The sequence below is a fragment of the Balaenoptera ricei genome, chromosome 3 (assembly GCF_028023285.1).
Source record: "Balaenoptera ricei isolate mBalRic1 chromosome 3, mBalRic1.hap2, whole genome shotgun sequence".
Taxonomy (NCBI): domain Eukaryota; kingdom Metazoa; phylum Chordata; class Mammalia; order Artiodactyla; family Balaenopteridae; genus Balaenoptera; species Balaenoptera ricei.
In genome coordinates this window covers 140,149,906-140,171,216 of record NC_082641.1, presented here as the reverse complement: position 1 = coordinate 140,171,216, position 21,311 = coordinate 140,149,906, and the positions used below count along the sequence as shown (strand labels likewise).

Genomic DNA, 21,311 nt, shown 5'->3' with positions numbered 1-21,311 from the left:
GTAAAAATGTTCAAGTTATATGAACACTAAATCTCATTGTTGAAACACATAAATGTGTATGTTTGTCCATACATAAATGTGTATGTAGGTGTATGCATATATTTTTTAAAGCCTGGAAGTTCTATATACACACGAATATTGGCTAGCTGTAGGTTGTGTGATTTATAATCTCTGCTTTTTTGATCATCTATTTCTATGCTGCCCAGTTTGGTAGCCACTAGCCCCCATGTGGCTATTTAACTTTAAATTAGTTAAGTGAAATTAAATAAAATTTAAAAATCAGTTCCTCAGTCATACTACCATATTTCAACAGTCACATGCAATGCGTGGCTTCTACATTATACAGTGCAGACGAAGAACATTTCCATCATTGCGGTAAACTCTATGGGGCAGCTTGAGTCTAGAGATTCAAACCCAGGCCGGGGAAAAGTGGTCAGGACAGGGCCCTCCCTTTGCCCCGCATCCAACTTTTCATCTGCATCTATTCTCTCCTCCTTAATGAGGATTTAACTGTTTCTTTTAACACATTACAACTATCACAGTGTGACAAAGAGGGGATTACCTTATTTGCAATGGTTCTAACAGTGATTAGCTCTTCTGATGATCCTATTAAAACGAGATCCCTCTGACTTAATAACCTCACGGCATCCTCTCTCTCACAGGAGGTACAGTTCCAACCAGAATGTTTCCACAACACCATCGTGTGTGAGAAGCCTAACAACCACCTTAACAGGTTTAAGGGTTATATGTAAGTATCTGCCGCCTGTGTGCTGCTTGTAAATATCTCCCCTGCAGCTAGAAAACATTTTTTTCTTGAAATGGCCAAACAGGTAAGCATCTGGGTCCTAAGGAAGTTTATTTCTTTTTATCATAAAAAAAGGGCTAGAGAAAACTAACTAAATTGGGAAAACTTTTCTAGTCTTTTTTTTTTGCTGGTGTGGTATTTAATTATCTCACAGGGTTAAATTCACTAATAGTTTTTTCAGAACTCTGGTGTAACAGCATCAAAATCGAGACCACACTCTGATTCAGGGGAGGCAAGTATGATTGAATTTAGATCAGATTTCTGAAGGGCCTTTACTGCCCTGTAGGTAAGAACGGGACTTTGGAGTTGGACAGACCTAGGTTCGAAACCAGGCTCTATCACTTACAAGCTGTGTGACCTTGAGTAAATTAATTAACCTCTCTGGGCCTTCGTTTCCACATCTGTAAAATAAAGATTATATCTACATCACAGGGTTTTTCTTGTCTATGAACTGATCATATGCAAAGCCCGTAGGACAGAAACTGGCACAGAGTAGATAGTTAATGCGACTGCTGCTGTTGCAATTATTGTTGTTATTGTTCCTCACCTCTGGTTCAGCCTGAGAGTTTTACTATAATTTTGCTCCCACATTTGACTGCCGGTCTTACTGCAAAGAAAAAAAAAAAGACCAAAAAAAAGAGTAGTGGTAACAGATATGAATAAATGCCCGTATTCTGGCTTTAAGAGTTAGAGGACTTTCACAGAGCCTCGTCTCATGTAATCTGCCAAACAACCCAGGGAAGCGAGAATTATGATTCCCATTTTTCAGATGGGAGATCTGATGATAAGATTTTTCAGGATTCTCCCAGAGGCACACAGCAGCTTCAAGGCCAAGCCAGGACTTACAGTCGGGTCTTTTCACTCCAACCCCGGTGTGTTTTCCATTGTCTGCACACACAGCTCAGACGTGTTATAGCAACTTCTCTACCAATGGGCCCTGCAGTGAAGCTTAGGAAGGCTTCTTGGGAGGCAGGTGTCAATGCTTTCCCTCCACCCACATTTTCTCAGGCCCTGTGAGATATCTTGAGGAGCCAGATAAGAGGGGAAAGGGTAAGAACAGTACAAGAGAAATAGCAGCTTTTCAACGCAAATTACTTTTTAAAAGATCATAGAGAGCAGACAGAGACAGGCGAGAAGGGCACAAGCTCCTGGGGGAGAAGGGGATTGGTTGCAGTCATCTGGCAAGGTAGAGCTTGCCACCTTCCCCGGGCAAGGAGTCTACCCCTTGAGCCCGAGTTTTGTGGATTCGGTTCATCCCAAGTCACCCATGCCTTGAGCCATTCTCCTTCCTCTTAGAGAGCAGCCTCCTTGCTGGGTTTCTCTTTGTAATCCTTTCTCCCCGAGACAGCTCATGCCAGCAGCCAGCCTTTCTAAGCTTCATCCTGGGCTCTGGCCCCTCATCTCAGACAGAACTTTCCCAGTTGCGTTCAACCCCCACCACCTCCTCTTCCTGGCCGCTGCCCCTAGAGTTGTCTTTCCCCACCTGCCCGGGCCTCGTGGGTGAGCCCTGAAAGTCCAGTTGGTCAGTCCAGCAGCCAACCCATGGGATGTTGGGGGATTCACCGTGGTCCTACATCCCTGCCGAGGCCCAGCTCCCACAGATGATAAGCACTCTCTTCCTGAGCAAACCCACTGTCTGATGCCTCCAGGTCTCCAGAAGCTTCTTTGGGTCCCCTTAATTTAGGAGTTCTCCTGGGGCTACCCAGGTTGGCTAGAAAATGAGTCGTTTTTAATGCTTTGAAGATTAGGAATGTCAGATTTAAAAATGTAACTTTTAAACAGTAAGATCTCTATAAAGAAGTGGTTCTCAAGCCCCTTTTCCTCCTCTCCATCAGAGGACCTTTAGCGAGTCTGGACACATTGTTGGTTGTCACAACTGGGGAAAGGGGTGCTGCCGGCCTCTGGTGGGTAGAGACCACGGATGCTGCTCCGCATCCTACAATGCACAGAACAGCCCCCACGACAAAGAAGGATCCCACAAAAAGTGCCAGTAGTGCTGAGGTGGAGAAATACTGCTTTGAGTCAGTTAAATAAACATCCCTGTAAACAGAGCACTAAACGGAAGAGCTATGAGATGGCTAATCTCTTTCTACCATCCATTGAAAAAGGAACATTACGACTGGGAGAAAAAGATGCTGTCATATGTTATCACCTCAGAGCATCATAAAAAAAACGCTCTTCAAATCACTAGCTACTGACACTGACTCATTCAAGTTTCTACCCCAATATTCTATCCATAGCCAACTCCCTCCTTGATAAGGAGAGGTAGGTCATAAACTTCAGCCATTCTTGGACCCCCTTTATGATTTGTATCACATTCATAAAACACCTCTACTTTCCAAATTTTTTATTGGCTTTCTTTATTTCAAAAGGAAAATGTATGTTACTGGCACTGTGGGCATCCAGCATCACTGCCATATGTAGATTGCCACAGATTTATGGCAGTATTACTTTCCATGTATAAATTTCATAACAGTAAAATTAATAAAATGATATCAAAACAGTTATTATTTCATTCTAACTACAGACTTACTTGCCAAAGCCTCCTCTGTGTTGAAAAGTTAGATAAATAAGTGCTAGAAAAAAGTTAATGAGGGCTTCCCTGGTGGCGCAGTGGTTAAGAATCTGCCTGCCAATGCAGGGGACACGGGTTCGAGCCCTGGTCTGGGAAGATCCCACATGCCGCGGAGCAACTAAGCCCGTGAGCCACGGCTACTGAGCCTGCGTGTCTGGAGCCTGTGCTCCGCAACAAGAGAGGCCGCGATAGTGAGAGGCCCGCGCACCGCGATGAAGAGTGGCCCCCACTTGCCACAACTGGAGAAAGCCCTCGCACAGAAACGAAGACCCAACACAGCCAAAAGTAAATTAATTAATTAATTAAAAAAAAACACAAAAGTTAATGAAATACTAAGACATTTCCTCATTAGATTTCAAAGGATTGCAAATGGGAATGACTCCGATTCAATGTAAATTAACGGGGTGCTACTTTGGGAACCCTGGTGTAGTGAAAACCACATGAGGGTTGGTGTCTGGGGCCTGGGTTCCCAAGTCCTAGGATATCCCATGTAGTAGGTGAGTGGCCTTGGAAAAATCTCTCACCCTCTCTGAGCTTCATCTTTCTTATGAGTAAGGACTATCACCCAGCTAACTTCCCAGAGCTGTGAAGAGACAAATAAAATAATGTAAATAAATGTAGTTTACAAACACAGTAAAGAATTATTATTAAGAGGAGTATTGAGTGGTAGTATAGCACTCTGCAGCCAGACTCCCTGGGTTTGAATCCCCTTTCTGCCACATACTAGCTCTGTGAACTTGCCTCAATTTCCCTATCTATAAAATGGGTATGAAACATGACCTATCTTATAAGATTGTCATGAGCATTAATTAATACATGGAAAACACTTATAACTGGACCTAGAGAAATGAAGTATTAAAGAATCAGAAGGAGAAAAATCCCTAAGGGTTCAGATTATTACTTTTCTGTTCTCCCCAACGTTGTGGGAAAGTTATATTTAAATTTCCTGAAAAACCCAAATGGAGGGCATCAGGATAGAATAAGGGCCAGACGCTGAGTAATCACTAATGTGGACTGACTCAGAAGTTTCTAGTGTGAGGTGGAAAATTGCCGTGCTTCCGGAGGCTAGAGAAAGAGAAACCCTCCATGTACCTCCCTTTTGAGAAGCTGCCTTGCAGGAGGTTGCACAGGGTCGCTGGTCCACCTCCTGTGAGGTCTGTTTATTGTAAGGCTTCCTCAGCAGAGTTCTGCCTTTTAGGTGAGTAAATGATTACGTCCTTAGGGATGGGTGATTCCCTTCTAATGGTCCAGCCCCCACTACACATCCCAGGAGCAATGAAGAGTTGCACTTAAACATGGGGATTAGATTCTGAGTTAATATCACTCTTCTGAAGAAGAGTGAGAAGAGGGATCTTGTTACTCGCCACTCTAATTCTATGACACTAACCGGTGACAGCATGGAGAGGCCACCAAACAGCTCCCTCTCTTTCCTCATCCCCAGGGAACATCCCGACCAGAGCAGAACCGGCTTTGGCAGTGAGAGTCTTCTGCTTCGAGGCTGCACCATCAGAAACACCAAAGTGGCTGTTGGCATTGTCATCTACGCAGGTAACTGTGCCTGGACAGCTTCCTGTGTCCCTGTCCTTTACTCTCTCTCCTCCAAAACCTCCTCCAAATTTATCTTCAGTCAGTGGGAACTCACATCAGTTCTAAGGGGTAGAGTGATGTGACTTCCCATTTCTCAGCTAAGCAAACTGAGGCTGGAATCACAGCAGCTCTCTTGGTCCACAGAGACATAATTCAATTCCAAGCTACTGTCACTCATCCAGACAAGACAGGGAGGGGCACTCATGCTCATGTATCCCTAACACTTTTGTGACACTAACCATAGGTGGGATGAAGAACATCTTCTTGAGCCTGAGGAATAACCTCACCAAACTTAGCAACTTCACCTCGTGTGCCTCAGTGTCCTCATCTATACAATGGGAAGAATATTTGTATCTACCCCATAGGTCCCCCATGAGGGTCCAGTGACCCAGCACATGGAAAGAACCCAGCACTGTGTGTAGCAAGTGAGGGCAGGATGGGTTTTAGTTGTTGTTTTTGCAGTTGTTTTTATTATTATCTTTATTCATTTTGTGGCTCCATAGATGGTGGTCTATCTCTCCTTTGCACTTTGATTTTGCTTCCCATTGAGAAAACGTAACAGCAGCACTTCTCACAATGATACCTGAAGTATTGGAGGGAGGTCTTGGGACTGCTGTATCCCCAGTACCTAGCACCTGGCACTCCATGGGTACTCAGTACGTGTCTATTGTTACGTGAACAACTGCAACTTCTTCTGTAGCGGAAACACAGTCTCCCTGGAGTGTCTGCCTTCCCTGGAAGCCTCCAGAATACGTTTCCCTGGATCTTCCACTCACTGGGACACCTTGTAGTATTTCATTTGCTTGTTATTTTGTTTGATTTGATTTGTTTTGGTCTGAGTAGACTCCCACTTTGCCACTACAGAGAACAGTATGGAGGTTCCTGAAAAAACTAAAAATAGAATTACCATATGACCAAGAAATCCCACTACTGGACACATACCCTGAGAAAACCATAATTCAAAAAGACACATGCACCCCAATGTTCACTGTAGCACTATTTACAACAGCCAGGTCATGGAAACAACCTAAATGTCCATCGACAGATGAATGGATAAAGAAGATGTGGTACATATACACAAGGGAATATTACTCAGCCATAAAAAGGAACGAAATTGGGTCATTTGTAGAGACATGGATGGACCTAGAGACTGTCATACAGAGTGAAGTAAGTCAGAAAGAGAAAAACAAATATCGTATATTAAGGCATATATGTGGAATCTAGAAAAATGGTACAGATGAACCGGTTTCCAGGGCAGAAATAGAGACACAGATGTAGAGAACAAACGTATGGACGCCAAGGGGGGAAAGTGAGGGGGGGGCGGTGGTGGTGGGATGAATTGGAAGATTGGGATTGACATATATATGCTAATATGTATAAAATAGGTAACCAATAAGAACCTGCTGTATAAAAAATAAATTAATCAAGTTAAATTTTTTAAAAAAAGAAAAATATGTTTTTTAAAATGTTGTGTCACAATCTAGCTGGCTTTCCCTAATTTGGGGGAGGGATGTTATATTTGTCAGCTTTCAAGGGTCTTTGGCAATGGAGTTCAATGCCATCTGGTAGACCTACTAGACATGGACGCTTCAACAATCCCTACCGCACCAAAAAACCTGCATAGACATGGATTTGCTTCTCTGCCTAATCAGAAACAAAGGTCAGAGTGGGTGATGGGAGTGGTCTGTGAGGAGGCAGATGGAGGGAGAGTTAATCATGACTCTGAGGACTCAGGCTGCCTGGGGCTGAATCACTCCCTGGCTGCAAGTTCCTGGGAAGCTGGTTCAGTTTTCAGCACAAGGAGCATTGATAACCCCTGCCTCCTAGGGTTATAAGGTTCACAATGCCTGGCACACATTTGGGTCTCAGAAAATGTGAGCAAAAATGGTACAAATTGTGTTTAGTGTTACTGTCTAGACCAGGGGTTCTCAACCTCAGCACCATTGCCATTTGTTCCGGATTGTTCTTTGTGGTGGGGGCCATCCTATAGGGTGTTTAGCAGCACCCCTGGCTTCTGCTCACTAGATGCCATTAGCACCACCTCCTCAAAGGTGACAACCAAAAATTTCTCATGACTTGGCCAAGTGTCCCCTGGGGAGAATGACTGGCCTAGAGCTACATTCTCTGCCTTGATAATACAGATGGACAAAGTAGGAGCACCTCAGAGTCAAAGGCCAAAAAAAGGACAAGTGAGCTTTCCAGACGGAAGAGATTCAGTGTGGAGGTATGCGCTCCTCACAGCAAACATTTATTGAGCCCCTACTGTGTACCGGAAACTAATTTAGGTACATTGTGTATATCAGTTCACTCCCCCACCCCAAAACACACAACGATTATATCTCATTTTGCAGATGAGGAATTAAGATACAAAAGGATTAATTCCCCCAAGGTCACATGTCTCCTGAGATTAATTCCCTATAACCCAAGGTCAGGTATCTGCAGAGCCAAGCTCTGTCAGACACTAGATCCCACATTCTATCCACTACACCATACTGCCTCCCCCTTGAGCCCAAATTTTGCCAAAAGAACAGGGGGATCTTAGGAAGTGAGGAAGCAGGTGGGTGAAGGGGGTGGTCCCAGGACCCCTTGTATGGGGTGAGCCTGGGGCACGCAGGAACCATAGCTGTGTCAGCCCCTGCACAGCTGCAGCAACTTGAGTCTAATTTAATAAGCCTAGCATGCTCGCTCCTACGGTTTTGTTGCCGCTTTAAATCCACAAGGCCACCAACTAAACAGCATTAAACCACACACTGCTGGAGCTGATATATTGGTTTTCCCTAATTTTGCACAGAAATATGTGACAGGTCTCTTTTAATTTGACTGCTGAGGGGTACAGCATGGTAAATAAAATTTGGCAGACCCAAAGGGGAGGCTCTGTTCTAAAGACAAAGGCTCAGTTTGACTCTCAACTCTTAGCTGGGTGGTTTGGGTTCCACGAGTTGTTGGAAGGAGAAATAGACTGGGAGTCAGAATCCTGGGTTCTCCATGTGGCTCTGGTGTCAATTTATTCTTTCATTTGGAGAGGGTCTCTTCTATGTTTCAGTCCTGAATTTCTCTAATTGGAAAAAAGAAAGGGGGGGTGCCTGAATGAGCTCAGTAGTTTTTAAATTTTACTGTCTTTTCTTTAAACAAAACTTTATGCAGAACTCCAGGGTAGGAGAGTAGCTGCCCAGAGTTAATGCTGGGGTGGCCACTACCACTCTTGGACAAGCACGATGACACCTTAGGCAAAGAAGCAAGCATGATAATCACTGGCCTCAAGCACAGTCCTGCCACAGGGCCTTGGCACATACTGTTCCCCCAGCCTAAAAACCTTTTCTCCCAACCCTTCTCTCTCCCTTCAGGTCTCCCTCAAATGTCACCTCCTCTGAGAAGCCTTCCCTGACCACACTCTCTAACACCATCTCTTATTTATTAACCCCTTATTTATTGTTTACTTCATGGGACTTATGGCTAACTGTAATTACCTTATTTACTTGTTTCCCTGTATATTTTCACCAGATGGTGAATCATCTGTCTCACCACTGTATCCCACCACTGAGCCGATAACAGCCCCTCTGCGCAAATTAGAAAAAGATGGCCCTTCCTCAAGACAGCTTACTGTCATTTGCTGCAAATGTGTCCTAGTGGACTTACAGATCTATGACAGCTACAAAATGAGGGCTGCCTCTCGAGTTGTGCAGGGCACAGCCTGTGCACAGTAGCTCTGTCCATGCCCACCAGTGTCTGGCAGGTAGGGGATGTTCAGTAAAAACCTGCTGACCAATTGTGTGAGGTCTCTCCGGCCATTCCCAGAACCTCCCTGCAGCAGGACAGATTCAGGTTAGAGAATGAAGCTTCTCTTGTATCGAAATCTCATGGGAGAAGAGCCAGAGGCAAACAGGGGCCAAGGACTGACGATCTCATTTCTCTCAAAGGCCATGAGACAAAAGCCATGCTGAACAACAGCGGCCCGCGGTACAAACGCAGCAAGATCGAGCGGCGCATGAACACAGATATCTTCTTCTGCATCGGGATCCTCTTCCTCATGTGCCTCACTGGGGCTGTAGGTATGGAATGTTCTGGAAAGGACAACCCCACAGTCATCTTCTGTTTCTTTGGGCGAGTTGCTGCAACTCGGAGCCTCAGTTTCCTCATCTAAAGAAAGAGAAGCCTCAAAGAAAGCCTACTCTGTACTTTAACAGGGTGCCAATTAAGTACAAATGCAGATGACATTCTCCTGAAAGTCGCATGCACTCTAAATCTTAGGAAGAGCATCTGTCATGTATCTGTCCAAGAAATACTTCCTGAACCCAGGCACCCCCTTATCATGAAAGGGTAACGAGATGAATCAATCACAGGACCGGTCCTCAAAGAGCAGGAAGGTCCTCATAGTCTAGTAGGAGGAAGTCCAACCTGAGAACAGAATCAATAACACCATCTGTTCCCCTCAATGAGGGCGGTACCAGGTACTGTGTTCATTTCCTAATGCCACTGTCAAAAGTCAACACAAATTAAGTGGTTTAAAACAATGCTAGTTGACTCTGTTATAGCTGTGGGGTTCAGAAGTCCAAAGTCAGTTTCACTGGATTAAGACCAAGGTGTCCTCAGGGCTGGAGATTCCAGGGGGAGAATTGGTCCCTTGTGTTTTTCAGTTTCTACTGGCTGCCTGTGTTTCTCCCTTTGAAGCATCTTCTTACATCTTCAAAGCGCATTACTCCAATTTCCACTCACATTTCCTTCTCCTTGTCTGTGGGAATGTGGCCCTCTGCCTCCCTTTTATAAGCGCACTTGTAATTCCATCATTGGGCCTACCTGGATAATCCAGGCTCCTCTTCCCCATCTCAAGACCCTTAACTAAATCACATCTGCAAAGTTCCTTTTGCCATCTAAGGTAGTACATTCACAGGGCCCAGGGATGAGGACGTGGACACTTTAGGGGGCCATTATTCAGCCCACGACCGGGATTATGGGAGCATCAAGGAAGAAAGTCTTGCTGGAGCTGATTCCCAGATGCAGTAGGTGTTCACCAGAGGAGGGAGGTGACAGGAACAGGGTGGGGCGGGCAGCTGTCAAAGGAAAGACAGAGGTCACTTCACCCCAGGGACAGCACAAGCAAAGCACAGCAGCAGGAAAGAGAGTCATGTTATGCAGAGGAGGGTTTGGCCATTTGGTGTGCCAAGAGCAAGGCCAAGGATGGAGACCTGATTAGAACTGGGCCATGGCCAGGTTCTACAACAGCGAGTTGTAGACACGAGTGATCCGGAGCCATTTCAGTGGATCCTCGGAGGGCAGGGGAAGAGGGGCCCTCACTCTTACCCACTCTCCCCCTCTCTGGCTTAACACTAAGGATGGTTCTCAGGACCCTAAAGGAGACCCCAAAAAGAAGCAGGGAGGATCAGAAGGAAGAACTCATACGCTGAGTCCAGAACCCCCTGCCAACCCCACGCCAGTGAGCAGCTATAGCGTTTGCGCTTTACTTGCTTTTGTCCGAAATCACACCCATCACTGTTTTTAAAAGACAGTGTCCAGGGAGTCCCCTGGTGGCCTAGAGGTTAGGATTCTGTGCTGTAACTGCTGTGACCCGGGTTCAATCCCTGGCAGGGGAACTGAGATCCTGCAAGACATGAGGTGCGGACAAAATTTAAAAAGATTTAAAAAAGACAGTGTCCAAAGCTTAAGATCTTCCTAGGCCCACAGAGATTTTCTGTGTCACCACAGTGAAGACAGTGGGATTCAGTCTTGTGCATGGCCTGGAGTTTTGAATGAATATGCTTCCCAGATGTGTCTAATGGCAATCCAGGTGAGGGGCTCATGGCTGGAAGGGCAGCACCTGCATGGGACGGAAGCAGGCAAACAAGAAAACGAACTGTTTGTTTTGTGGGCCATCCCTGTGTCCCCGGAAATGCTGCAGAACTGTCAGCTCTGCTTCGGGACAGGTTTTTCAGGGGACGTCAGATCTGGGAGGGACATTGGATATCATCTCACTGCGTCCCCAGGGAAAGGAAATGAATGATTAAAAGGTCACAGAGTTAGATAAGGTACAGGCCAACCAGAAGCAGCTTGGTAGATTGCCCAAAATAATAAATACATGGAGAAAGTAATTGGGAGGGTCAGGATTCTATTCTGTCTGAGAATAACACAAACCGCTGCTGGCACCAAATCAAACACAGCCCCCACGGGAGGTGAAAGCTCTCGAATGAGCACCATTCAGGGTCATTTATCACATGTTTGCTTTAATTGTGTGAAGATGGTGTTTCTTTTTTTTTTTTTTTTTTTTTTTTTTATTAATTTATTTTTTATTTTATGGCTGTGTTGGGTCTTCGTTTCTGTGCGAGGGCTTTCTCCAGTTGTGGCAAGCGGGGGCCGCTCTTCATCGCGGTGCGCGGGCTTCTCACTATCGCGGCCTCTCTTGTTGCGGAGCATAGGCTCCAGACGCGCAGGCTCAGTAGTTGTGGCTCACGGGCCCAGTTGCTCCACAGCATGTGGGATCTTCCCAGACCAGGGCTCGAACCCGTGTCCCCTGCATTGGCAGGCAGATTCTTAACCACTGCGCCACCAGGGAAGCCCGGTGTTTCTTTTTTATTTGCCCAGAATGTCCTCCCCAGGTCTTTCTGATCACCCAGTACCCACCTGGGCTTCAGAACCCCTCCAGGCCTCCTCCTCCATGCAGCCTGCTCTGACTTCTTTCATGGTCTGTAGCTCCTCTGAAGGCCAGTAACCCTTACTCTGTGCCTTACATTTGGCCCTTAACCTCACATCTGTTAAGTCTCCTTTCTTCTGCTGTGTCTGATGGTATGTGACCCAACCTCCTGTGCAAAGAAGTATCTTAGGGACAGGGCAGGAACACCTATGCCTTTTATTCCCTATAGTCCCTGCCCTGGGGCCAAGAGCATCATACACATTAGGTTATCCTGTTCTCAACAACCCCATGGAGAATGAGGATGCTGAGATTCAGAGAGCTCGGTGCAAGGTGCACTTATCAATCCTCACTTGATGGGTGTTGTTATCCCCATTTACAGTTAAGGAAACAGAGGGTTCAGTCTGCATCTGGTGCTGTCACTATGGGCTCTTATAGTGTTCCAGGATCTGGCACAGCACCCCTCATGCTAGGTGGGATTTGTATCTTTACATCGGACTCCCTGACTTGGTAGGGAACTCCTCAAAGACAAGAAGTAGGACCGACTCCTTCTTGAATTAAAAAATTTTGGATAAAGGGAGGGAAGGAAGGAGGCAAGGAGGAGTGAGTGAACAGAGATATGGATGGACGGATGGATGGATGGATGGATGGATGGATGCATGGACGGGTGGATGGGTGGATGATTGATTGGATGGATGGATGGGTGGATGGATATGTGCATGGGAGAGAAAGATGGACTAGGATACAGGTCTGTCAAGACTTCCCAGCCATGTACTTTCTACCACACAACTGAAAAAAAAACTCTTGCCCCTTTCTCGCTTTCCAACCCCTGAATAACAGGACTTCAACAAAATGTAAGTAATCCCCATGGTAGTCTCCTCTGGGAGGACAGACTTGATGCCTATTAAGAGATAGAAATGTAGTATATATGAAGGACCACTTTAGAGCTAAATGAATACACACACACACACACCCCTATGTTATATAGATGAAGGATGGGCTCCTCCAAAGCCCACTCATTTCTGGCAATAGGTCAAGGAAGGGCTGATGTAATTGACCAATTTAGGATTAATTGGAGATTTTGCCTCATGCCTGGCTTTGCCTCCTCTTAGGTCACAGCCTCTGGAATGGAACCTTTGCAGAACACCCTCCCTTTGACGTGCCGGATGCCGAGGGCCACTTCCTTCCCCTTGCCCTTGGAGGCTTCTACATGTTCCTCACCATGATCATTTTGCTCCAGGTAGGGGGCCTTCTGTAACGTGGGACTCAGAAGACCCGTGGCCAGTATCTGCACAACTTGGCAAAATAAAGAAAAATCAGCGCTGGCCCCGTGAAAGAACTAACTGGACTGAGATGGGGAAATATTTATCGCTTTCTTATGGGTCTTTGAAAGTATTCACAACTGGGATTATGCCAGGACCAGCCCTGCCTTGTGGAGGGGACCTTGGCCTCAGATAATAGCAGAGGAAAATATTTATCAGGCTTTTCCATTTAAAAGTAAGATTATAGCAGTGATCCACGTGTGCCTGTCCCTCTGCCAGATCTAAACAGGTAAACCCTTGTGGGAACAACAAAAGATAATGCAGCACAGAGAACTACAGAGAACTTTCAGACCCCAAGCACTGAGAGAAAGAAACCACAGGTTAGTGTTTTCTCATTTGCAAGTTTGAGATGGAAAAAGAGAACCGGCACTATATAGGAGGAAAAATACAAAAACATAGAGCACCTACGAGAGAGGTAAGAAAGGCAACTACTGTAGGTAAACACCTGCAGTGAAGTATAAAGAGACAGATTCAAAAAATCCTCAGGCTCTATAAGTAATCACAGTCTATGAAAAGATAAAGCAAGTTGTAGTTTTGTTTTAACGAAACCCCATCTATGTTTGAGTTCTTACAGTATTTGAGGGTGTTTCACTCTCCTCTTACTGATGAACCTTTTTCATTCATTAGTTCGTTCATTCATTGAGCACAGTAATCCTTTTAAAATGTGAGTCGGGTCATGCTCTCCTCTGCACTAAACCCTCTGGTGGTTTCACATCTACTCAACGTGAAAACTGAAGCTCTGACTGCAACCAACAAGGTCCTAGGTGATCTGGACCCCGACTCCCTCCTGGACCACATCTCCGAGCTGTTTCCTGCACACTCACACACAGGCCTGCTGACTCTCACCCCCGCCCTGTAAGCACCCAGCCACCCATGCACTGCCCGGAACCCTCCTCCTTCCATAGATAACCTCAGGCTCACACCCTCATTTCTTCAGGTCTCTGCGCAAAGGTCATGGCTTATGACCGACTCCCTCCCACCCTTCACCCTTTTCACTTTTTTTTACTCTTTTTCATGAGACTTAACCACTACCCAGTATCTATTTGTTTGTTTGTTTACTAGAATGTGAGGTTTTGTTCTGCTCACTGCCGTTTGCAGGACCTAGAACGGCATGTGACACATAAAGCACCTGATAGGTACTAGGTATTGGATCAGTGGGCAGTGATCAACAATGAGTCTGAATAGGAAACAAACTTATGGTTACCAAAGGGAAAAGGGGGGGAGAGAGATAAATTAGCAGTTTGGGATTAGCCGATACACACTACTATACATAAAATAGATAACAAGAATCTACTGTGTAACATATTCAAAACCTTATAATAAACCATAATGGAAAAGAATATATATATGTATATTATATACATAAAACTAAATCACTTTGCTGCATACCTGAACCCAGCACAACATTGTAAGTTAACTATCCTTCCAAAGAAAATGAGTCTGAATACCCGTCAAAGTGGGCAGCAGTCTTTGGTGGCATAGAGATCCGAGGGGCATCAGGAGACTCTGGACTGAGGCATCTAGAGCTCCTTACCTCCATCTGGCTCAGTCATTAAACAAGCAATGGTGAGTGCCTACCCCATACTGGATATCTCTGGTTGAAGAAGGCGTATCTCTTTTTCAGATGACCCTAAGAATGCCAAGGGAGGCGTGAGGTCATTAACCTTTAATTTCTCAGAGAAGGTCCATCATGTGAGCTGACCTGAGCTTTCCATGAAATCGCTTTGCTACTCCCATCACCCAGTGAAGGTTCTGAGTTGGGGGACCAGCCCGTTTTCTGATGCGATGGGAATTGATCTCCCCACAGATACTGATCCCAATCTCCCTGTACGTGTCCATTGAGCTGGTGAAGCTCGGGCAAGTCTTCTTCCTGCACAACGACCTTGACCTGTATGATGAAGAGACCCATTTGTCCATTCAGTGTCGAGCCCTCAACATCACCGAGGACTTGGGCCAGATCCAGTACATCTTCTCTGACAAGACGGGGACGCTGACCGAGAACAAGATGGTGTTCAGGCGTTGTACCATCATGGGCCACGAGTATTCTCACCAAGAAAATGGTACGAGGGCTTCCAGGGGCTCCCACCCCTCTTCTAAAGGAATTGCCCCTGCTCTCCTGAGAGAATGGTGATAAAAACCATTATCCTGGCTCCCAGCAGAGGCTGGGAGTAGCTTCCTGCATCCCTGTGGCTTCCTTGTCACAGATCAATGCTGTTCTTATCACTTGTAAACTTTCATTTGTTCACAAAGGCTATCAGTGATCTCCTGTGTGGTAGCCCTCCAGTCAGTTGATCTTTGTCCTTGGTTGATCTTTGTCTGGTGCCATTTACACACAGGCTTTTTATCTGTCAGGAATGCACTGGGGAAATGTCCAAATTATGTGCCAGTCATGCAGCCAAAGTTTAAGAATTTCTCAGGTCCCCTTACCTGACAGGACAGGCCCAGGTGTAGGCACATGGTGAGATGTGATACATCCAGGAAATGCCCTCCATACTAACTGATCTCTTAGATTTTCACTGACGCAAAGCTTTGCCTTAGGGGATGTGGCTATAAAATGCCTGGAATGTCATCTTGCATAGACTGAAGGTGGCCGACAGAGCTGACTGATCCCCTCAGCTCCCTTCCCTGACAACACACACACACACACACACACACACACACACACACACTTCCTAACTAGAAGAAACTCACAAGAGCAGCATTCATTCTTTTGAGTGGGAGGGATGGAGAAAGAGAAAAGAGGGGATATTATAGGCGGTCCAATCCCCTTTGCCACAGTGGTAACCATTTACATGGAGCTTCTAATCTCTTCTTAATAATAATACAGCTACCATTACCAGTCCTTAGAGTATGCTAATCACTTTTATATCACTATATCATTAAGTCTTCAAAACAACCCTGTGAGTTAGGTACTTTTTTATAACCCCTAATTGAGGAAAGAGAGGCACGGGTTATGCGAAGCTCAAAGTCACATAGCTAGGAGGTAGGAGAGCCAGGATTTGAACCTGTGCAACTTAGTCGCACCCCTCTATCACCAGCCAGGGTAGCCAGCTGCCTAATCTTAGCTCCACCCCCAAAGTCTGGCATCTCCCCAACCATGATCTGGCCAAGGTATGACTGGCGCAATAACGGGGTTCCTTTCCTGCAGCTAAGCGGCTAGAGACCCCCAAGGAGCTGGACTCAGACGGTGAAGAGTGGACCCAGTACCAGTGCTTGTCCTTCCCAGCCCGAAGGGACCAGGGACCAGCAACAGTAAGGGGCCAAGGAGGGTCCCAGCCTCTGAGGAGGAGCCAGAGTGCCCGGGCACGCATCCAGGGCCACTTGCGACAAAGGTCCACGGGGCGCTGTGAAATCTCACAGCCCCCTGTGGCCTTCAGCAGCTCCATAGTAAGTCCCTGCCTTTTCCTCTTTGAATTGCTAGTGGCCCGTCTCGGGGAGAGAAGGGGGAGGGCTCTAGGGTATGAAAGAGAAAAGGGTGTATAAACCCTGAAGAGCTCTCAGAATGGCAGCTCTTGGTCTTGTATGTAATCTACACGGGTTTTGGGGGGGCATGTACGATTCTTGTTAATTTCAAATGTTCAATGTTTAGAAATTGGGAGATTTCTAAATGGAATTGAAAAAAGTCTCCCCACTAAGCCAGCATTTCCTTGTGGCAGTAAGTGGTTTGAATGAAGTCGGTGCTCCTGAGCCTGGGCGTGCCGTCCTCAGTTCATCACGGTTCCTCACCCCCTCTCTCTTTATCCTCATCCCTGAGCTGAGGCCCAGCAGCATGTTCATTATGCATTTGTTCCAAAATACAGTTAAGAGGAAAAAGAAATATCTGACATGTCCATGTTTCTATAAAGTGGAAAAACAAAAGATGAGCCTGTAAGGCTTAGGTTTCAAGAAAAATGGGAGAATGTATTTATTGTGATAAAGAGTCTTAAATTGTTATGAAGCAAAGAACATCTCTGTCAAATTTACTCAGTCCACCTCACTCCCTTAGGCTAACTGCCAGGCCCCTGGGATGTTCGACTTTGAAACTTTGGGGCTTTCTGCATCTGGTCCCTCACGTTTGATCCATTGGGATAGTTACCACTAGACGTCCAGGCAGCAGGTGAAGAAAGTGAGTTCTTTCCCCAAGATGACACAGCATGCCCAAAAAGTCAGGGCCAGAACCAGGGCCTCTGACTCCTGTCTCATCCCACTTTCCTCTGCACCAGGCTCTTCCTCTGGGGAACACATCATCCAGAGTCTTCTGCACTTACAGAAAAGGCCTCAGGGAGCCCCAGGTATCTTGAACAAGACACACATACAGAGGGACTGAAAGTGCTATTATCCCATTATTAGAACATTAGATTTTCAAAATGATCATTTTGGTGAATTTCCTTCCAGTCTTTTATTTCCCCCACTAATGCACACACACACACACACGTGCACACACACAAACTACATATTTTAACATTTTTGCAGTCATAGTACACATAAATTATAGCTGCTGGGTTTTTTTAACCTGACATGATATCAAGAGCCTTTTCCACATTGCTCCCTAGTATTCATTACCCAGGGCTGTTTTCTGACTGTGACAAGAAGTGCTGTGAGTCTGTATGTTCCGGGTTGTTGTTTACCTAACTTTAAGTAAGTACAACTTAACTCTCTTATGTTTTTATCATGCACAGCAATGCAATAGTAGCAAGGAGAAAACAATAACAGTGTGTTAAGACATATGATGTTTATAAACCTACAAGAAGAATGATCCATTGATGCCTTTGGGAAGATTTTGGTTTTTATTTTTCTTTTTGATTTTCCCAAATGAAGTAACAACAGGACATGCATATTGTCAAGTGTTTCCTTCTTTAATTTAATTCTGTCCCTTCTGAATGGAATGCCCTTCCCCTCAGCTCTTTACCTAAATATTTGGACAATGAATTCAGTGAATTCTCATTGGGCACAAGTAGTAAGTCTTGCACTACTGGTGTCTTTTGGCATCTTCCAGTTCTAGATACCACGGGCATCCCGTGTGTCCGAGAATGTCTCCCCCAGGACACGGGGGAAAAAAGGAAGCTTTCCTGTGTAGATCTCATTTGGGATACACAGATTCATTGCCCAGCCTGACAAATCTCAGCAGCCCAGAAAAATTGTAGCCCTGAGTCAGTCAGTATAACTTTTATTCGGGACCCTTAGCTGATGGTCAGTGAAAGGGACACGTTAACTTCTGAGCTGTCTCCCAGATCCTGGATGTCATTGTTCTGCCCTGGCTGGCACATTCCAAGTCCAGTTCTAACTAAATTCATTCAGGAACAATAAGGAAATTGACACATAGAGTAAGACCCAACTCTTGTTGCCTGGGCAGGAGAGGATGGTGATGTGTTCTCTTTATGAGCTGCTAAATATGCTGTGCTACAAGTCAGGCTGAAAATCTGGGGTCAGTGGGACAATAACATCCTGGCTATTTGTTAGGGAGGGCACTGGGCCAAGGGTCAGGAAACATAGGCTCTGATTTCAATTCTGCTGAGGCTTGCTGGGTGGCCTTATGCAACATGTTAAATCTCTTTCTATCCCTGTTTCATCACCTGAAAATACGTTGCTTACAACTCTCACTGGCTGTTCTAAAAGTCAAATACCATGATGCTTGTGCTGACCTGCAAGGTCGCTGCCAGCTATGAATTAAGCACATTTGGGGTCAAATGTCCCAGGTTCTCATCTTTGCTCCACTGTGTATTAGCTCTGTGACTTTGGTCAACTCACTGAGCTGGAAGCCTCGATGTTCTCATCTTGAAAAGGGATTATCGTTATGCCTCGTGAGTTGATTCTGAGGATTTAATTCTTAAAGCTCATGTGTTCTAGACAGATGGATAACTAATAGAAGTTTTAAATGACTTTTCTAAAGGAAAGCTGTCTGCCTTGGACAAACATTCACATAACTGATGACAGGGAGGGGAAATGGGAGTTTTCATAAAACACAGTGTCAAGCTCTCTCCCCTGAGATTCTGGGATAGTCGGTCTAGGGTGGGGGCCTGAGCATTCATGTTTTTATTTCTGATGATTCCAGTGAGCAACCAAGATTGAGAAACGCTCTAAGCATACCATCACCCCACTGGAAAATAGTCTTCATTTGGCTCAGACAGGCGCCTTCTACAGCTTGGGAGGCGTTGGCTAAAGGGGGCGATTTATGTTGCCTTAAAGGGCTCTGACACTAACCTGTAAACTCTCCGTGGCCGAGTGGCAGACCCTTGAGCGAGTCCATGGAGAACGTCCGTGGCAGCCCCAGGTGGGTGCCCTGGCTCCTGGTTCCCGCTCCCCCCCCCCCCCACTTGGCAGGCTTTCTGTGTTGCTTCCTCTTCCACCCGCCCGTCTGGCAACCACTCTCATTGGATAATCTCTTGGCAAAACCAGTGCTTTACCTTTTTCCTTTGTAAACTCAGCCAGAACTTGCCTCTGAAGCCCCAGGGAAGCCAGGTCATGGCGGAGCTCCCAACCCCATTCCAAAGAAGCCCATTGCTCTGAACCAAAAATAAAATGAACATCGACAATAACAACCACTACAACAAAAGCTGGCTTTTTTCTTTTACTACAAAGATCAAGGAAGCATCTGTTATTGTTGTCTAATTGGCTGCTCTAAAATCTGTGGCTTTAGGGTGGGGTAATATTCTTAGGAAAGTGGTGAGTTCTGAGCCAGCATTTAACAGTCCTGGCAGAGGGAAAATGAAATGCCTTTTCCCCCCTGGTCTGTAAGCAGCCAAGATTGGAGTAAGAGTCTTTGTTTAGACATGCCACTTGGAAAAATGTTTTTGAGTCATCAGACCAAAGACTATTTTCCTAATCATAAAGTTTGCATCAGGGCCATTTAGGCTCCAAACCCCACCACCTCTCCCTTCTGTGGGCACGACCCCTCCCTCCTGTCTGGAAAGAATGCAATAGAGGGAAGTAAAGGCGGTGTCTTTGGCCCTCTGCCTCCTTTCTTGAAACTTGGTCTTCCTTTCATTCTTGGGAAGATATTTGTGCCATACTTATAGTCTGCTCTGTGTTGACAGGGACAGGCCACATGCACAAACTCCCACGGCAAGGTTAGGTAAGAGTCCAGATTTAACTAGTCAAGCGCGCAAAATCTTTTAGTAAGTGATGTGACCACACGGGGCAAGAAATGGATGAAACCTGTCTCAGCTTTGCTTCCCTTAGCTCCCAGGGTCCCAAATGGGGGCACACAGCTGTGGTGACCCTTTTCACAGAACTGGGTCTTACAAGATCTGGGATACTTCTTTCTTTTTTCTTTTTTTTTTTTTTTTATTGAAGTATAGTTGATTTACAATGTTGTATTAGTTTGTGGTGCATAGCAAAGTGATTCAGATAGATAGATGGATAGATAGATAGATAGAGACATATTCTTTTTCATATACTTTTCCATTATGGCTAATTACAGGATATTGAATACAGTTCCCTGTGCTATACAGTAGGACCTTGTTGTTTATCTGTTTTACGTATAGTAGTTTCTATCTGCTAATCCCAAACTCCTAACTTATCCCTACCCACCCCTTTTCCCTTTGGTAACCATAAGTTTGTCTTCTATGTCCATGAGTCTGTTTCTGTTTCATAAAAAAGTTCATTTGTATCATATTTTAGATCCACATATAAGTGATATTATGTGGTATTTATCTTTCTCTGTCAGACTTACTTCACTTAGTATGATAATCTCAAGGTTCATCCATGTTGCTGCAAATGGCATTATTTCATCCTTTTTAATGGCTGAGTTACACACACACACACACACACACACACACACACACCTTCTTTATCCATTCATCTGTCGATGGGCATTTAGGTTACTTCCATGTCTTGGCTATTGTAAATAGTGCTGCTGTGAACATTGGGGTGAATATATCTTTTTGAATTAAGAGTTTTCTCCAGATATATGCCCAGGAGTGAGATTGCTGGATCATATGGCAACTCTATTTTTAGTTTTTTAAGGAGCCTCCACACTGTTTTCCACAGTGGTTGCACCAATTTACATTCCCACCAACAGTATAAGAGGGTTCCCTTTTCTCCACACCCTCTCCAGCATTTGTTATTTGTAGACTTTTGATGATGGCCATTCTGACCAGTGTGAGGTGATACCTCATTATAGTTGTGATTTGCATTTTTCTAATAAGTAGCAATGTTGAGCATCTTTTCATGTGCCTATTGGCCATCTGTATGTCTTCTTTGGAGAAATGTCTATTTAGGTCTTCTGCCCATTTTTAGATTGGGTTGTTTGTTTTTTTGTTGTTGAGTTGTATGAGCTGTTTGTATATTTTGGAAATTAAGCTCCTGTTGGTCACATCATTTGCAAACATTTTTTTCCCAGTCCGTAGGTTGTCTTTTCATTTTGTTTATGGTTTCCTTTGCTGTGCGAAAGCTTTTAAGTTTGATTAGGTCCCATTTGTTTAT

The 21,311-nt window shown here is 45.2% G+C and overlaps 1 protein-coding gene across 3 annotated transcripts in view; it reads left to right on the top strand.

Moving 5' to 3' along the window:
* The window catches only part of ATP10B (ATPase phospholipid transporting 10B (putative)), a 217,963-nt gene that overhangs the window by 135,773 nt on the left and 60,879 nt on the right, over positions 1–21,311 (top strand). For 2 of the 3 annotated variants that reach the window (XM_059917629.1, XM_059917630.1), the window contains 6 exons: positions 663–748; positions 4,822–4,928; positions 8,885–9,016; positions 12,699–12,826; positions 14,716–14,968; positions 16,057–16,295. In XM_059917629.1, coding sequence (XP_059773612.1) covers positions 663–748; positions 4,822–4,928; positions 8,885–9,016; positions 12,699–12,826; positions 14,716–14,968; positions 16,057–16,295 — 945 coding nt within the window. The remainder of the gene's footprint in view (positions 1–662; positions 749–4,821; positions 4,929–8,884; positions 9,017–12,698; positions 12,827–14,715; positions 14,969–16,056; positions 16,296–21,311) is intronic. The other variant, XM_059917631.1, reaches the window with a different exon arrangement.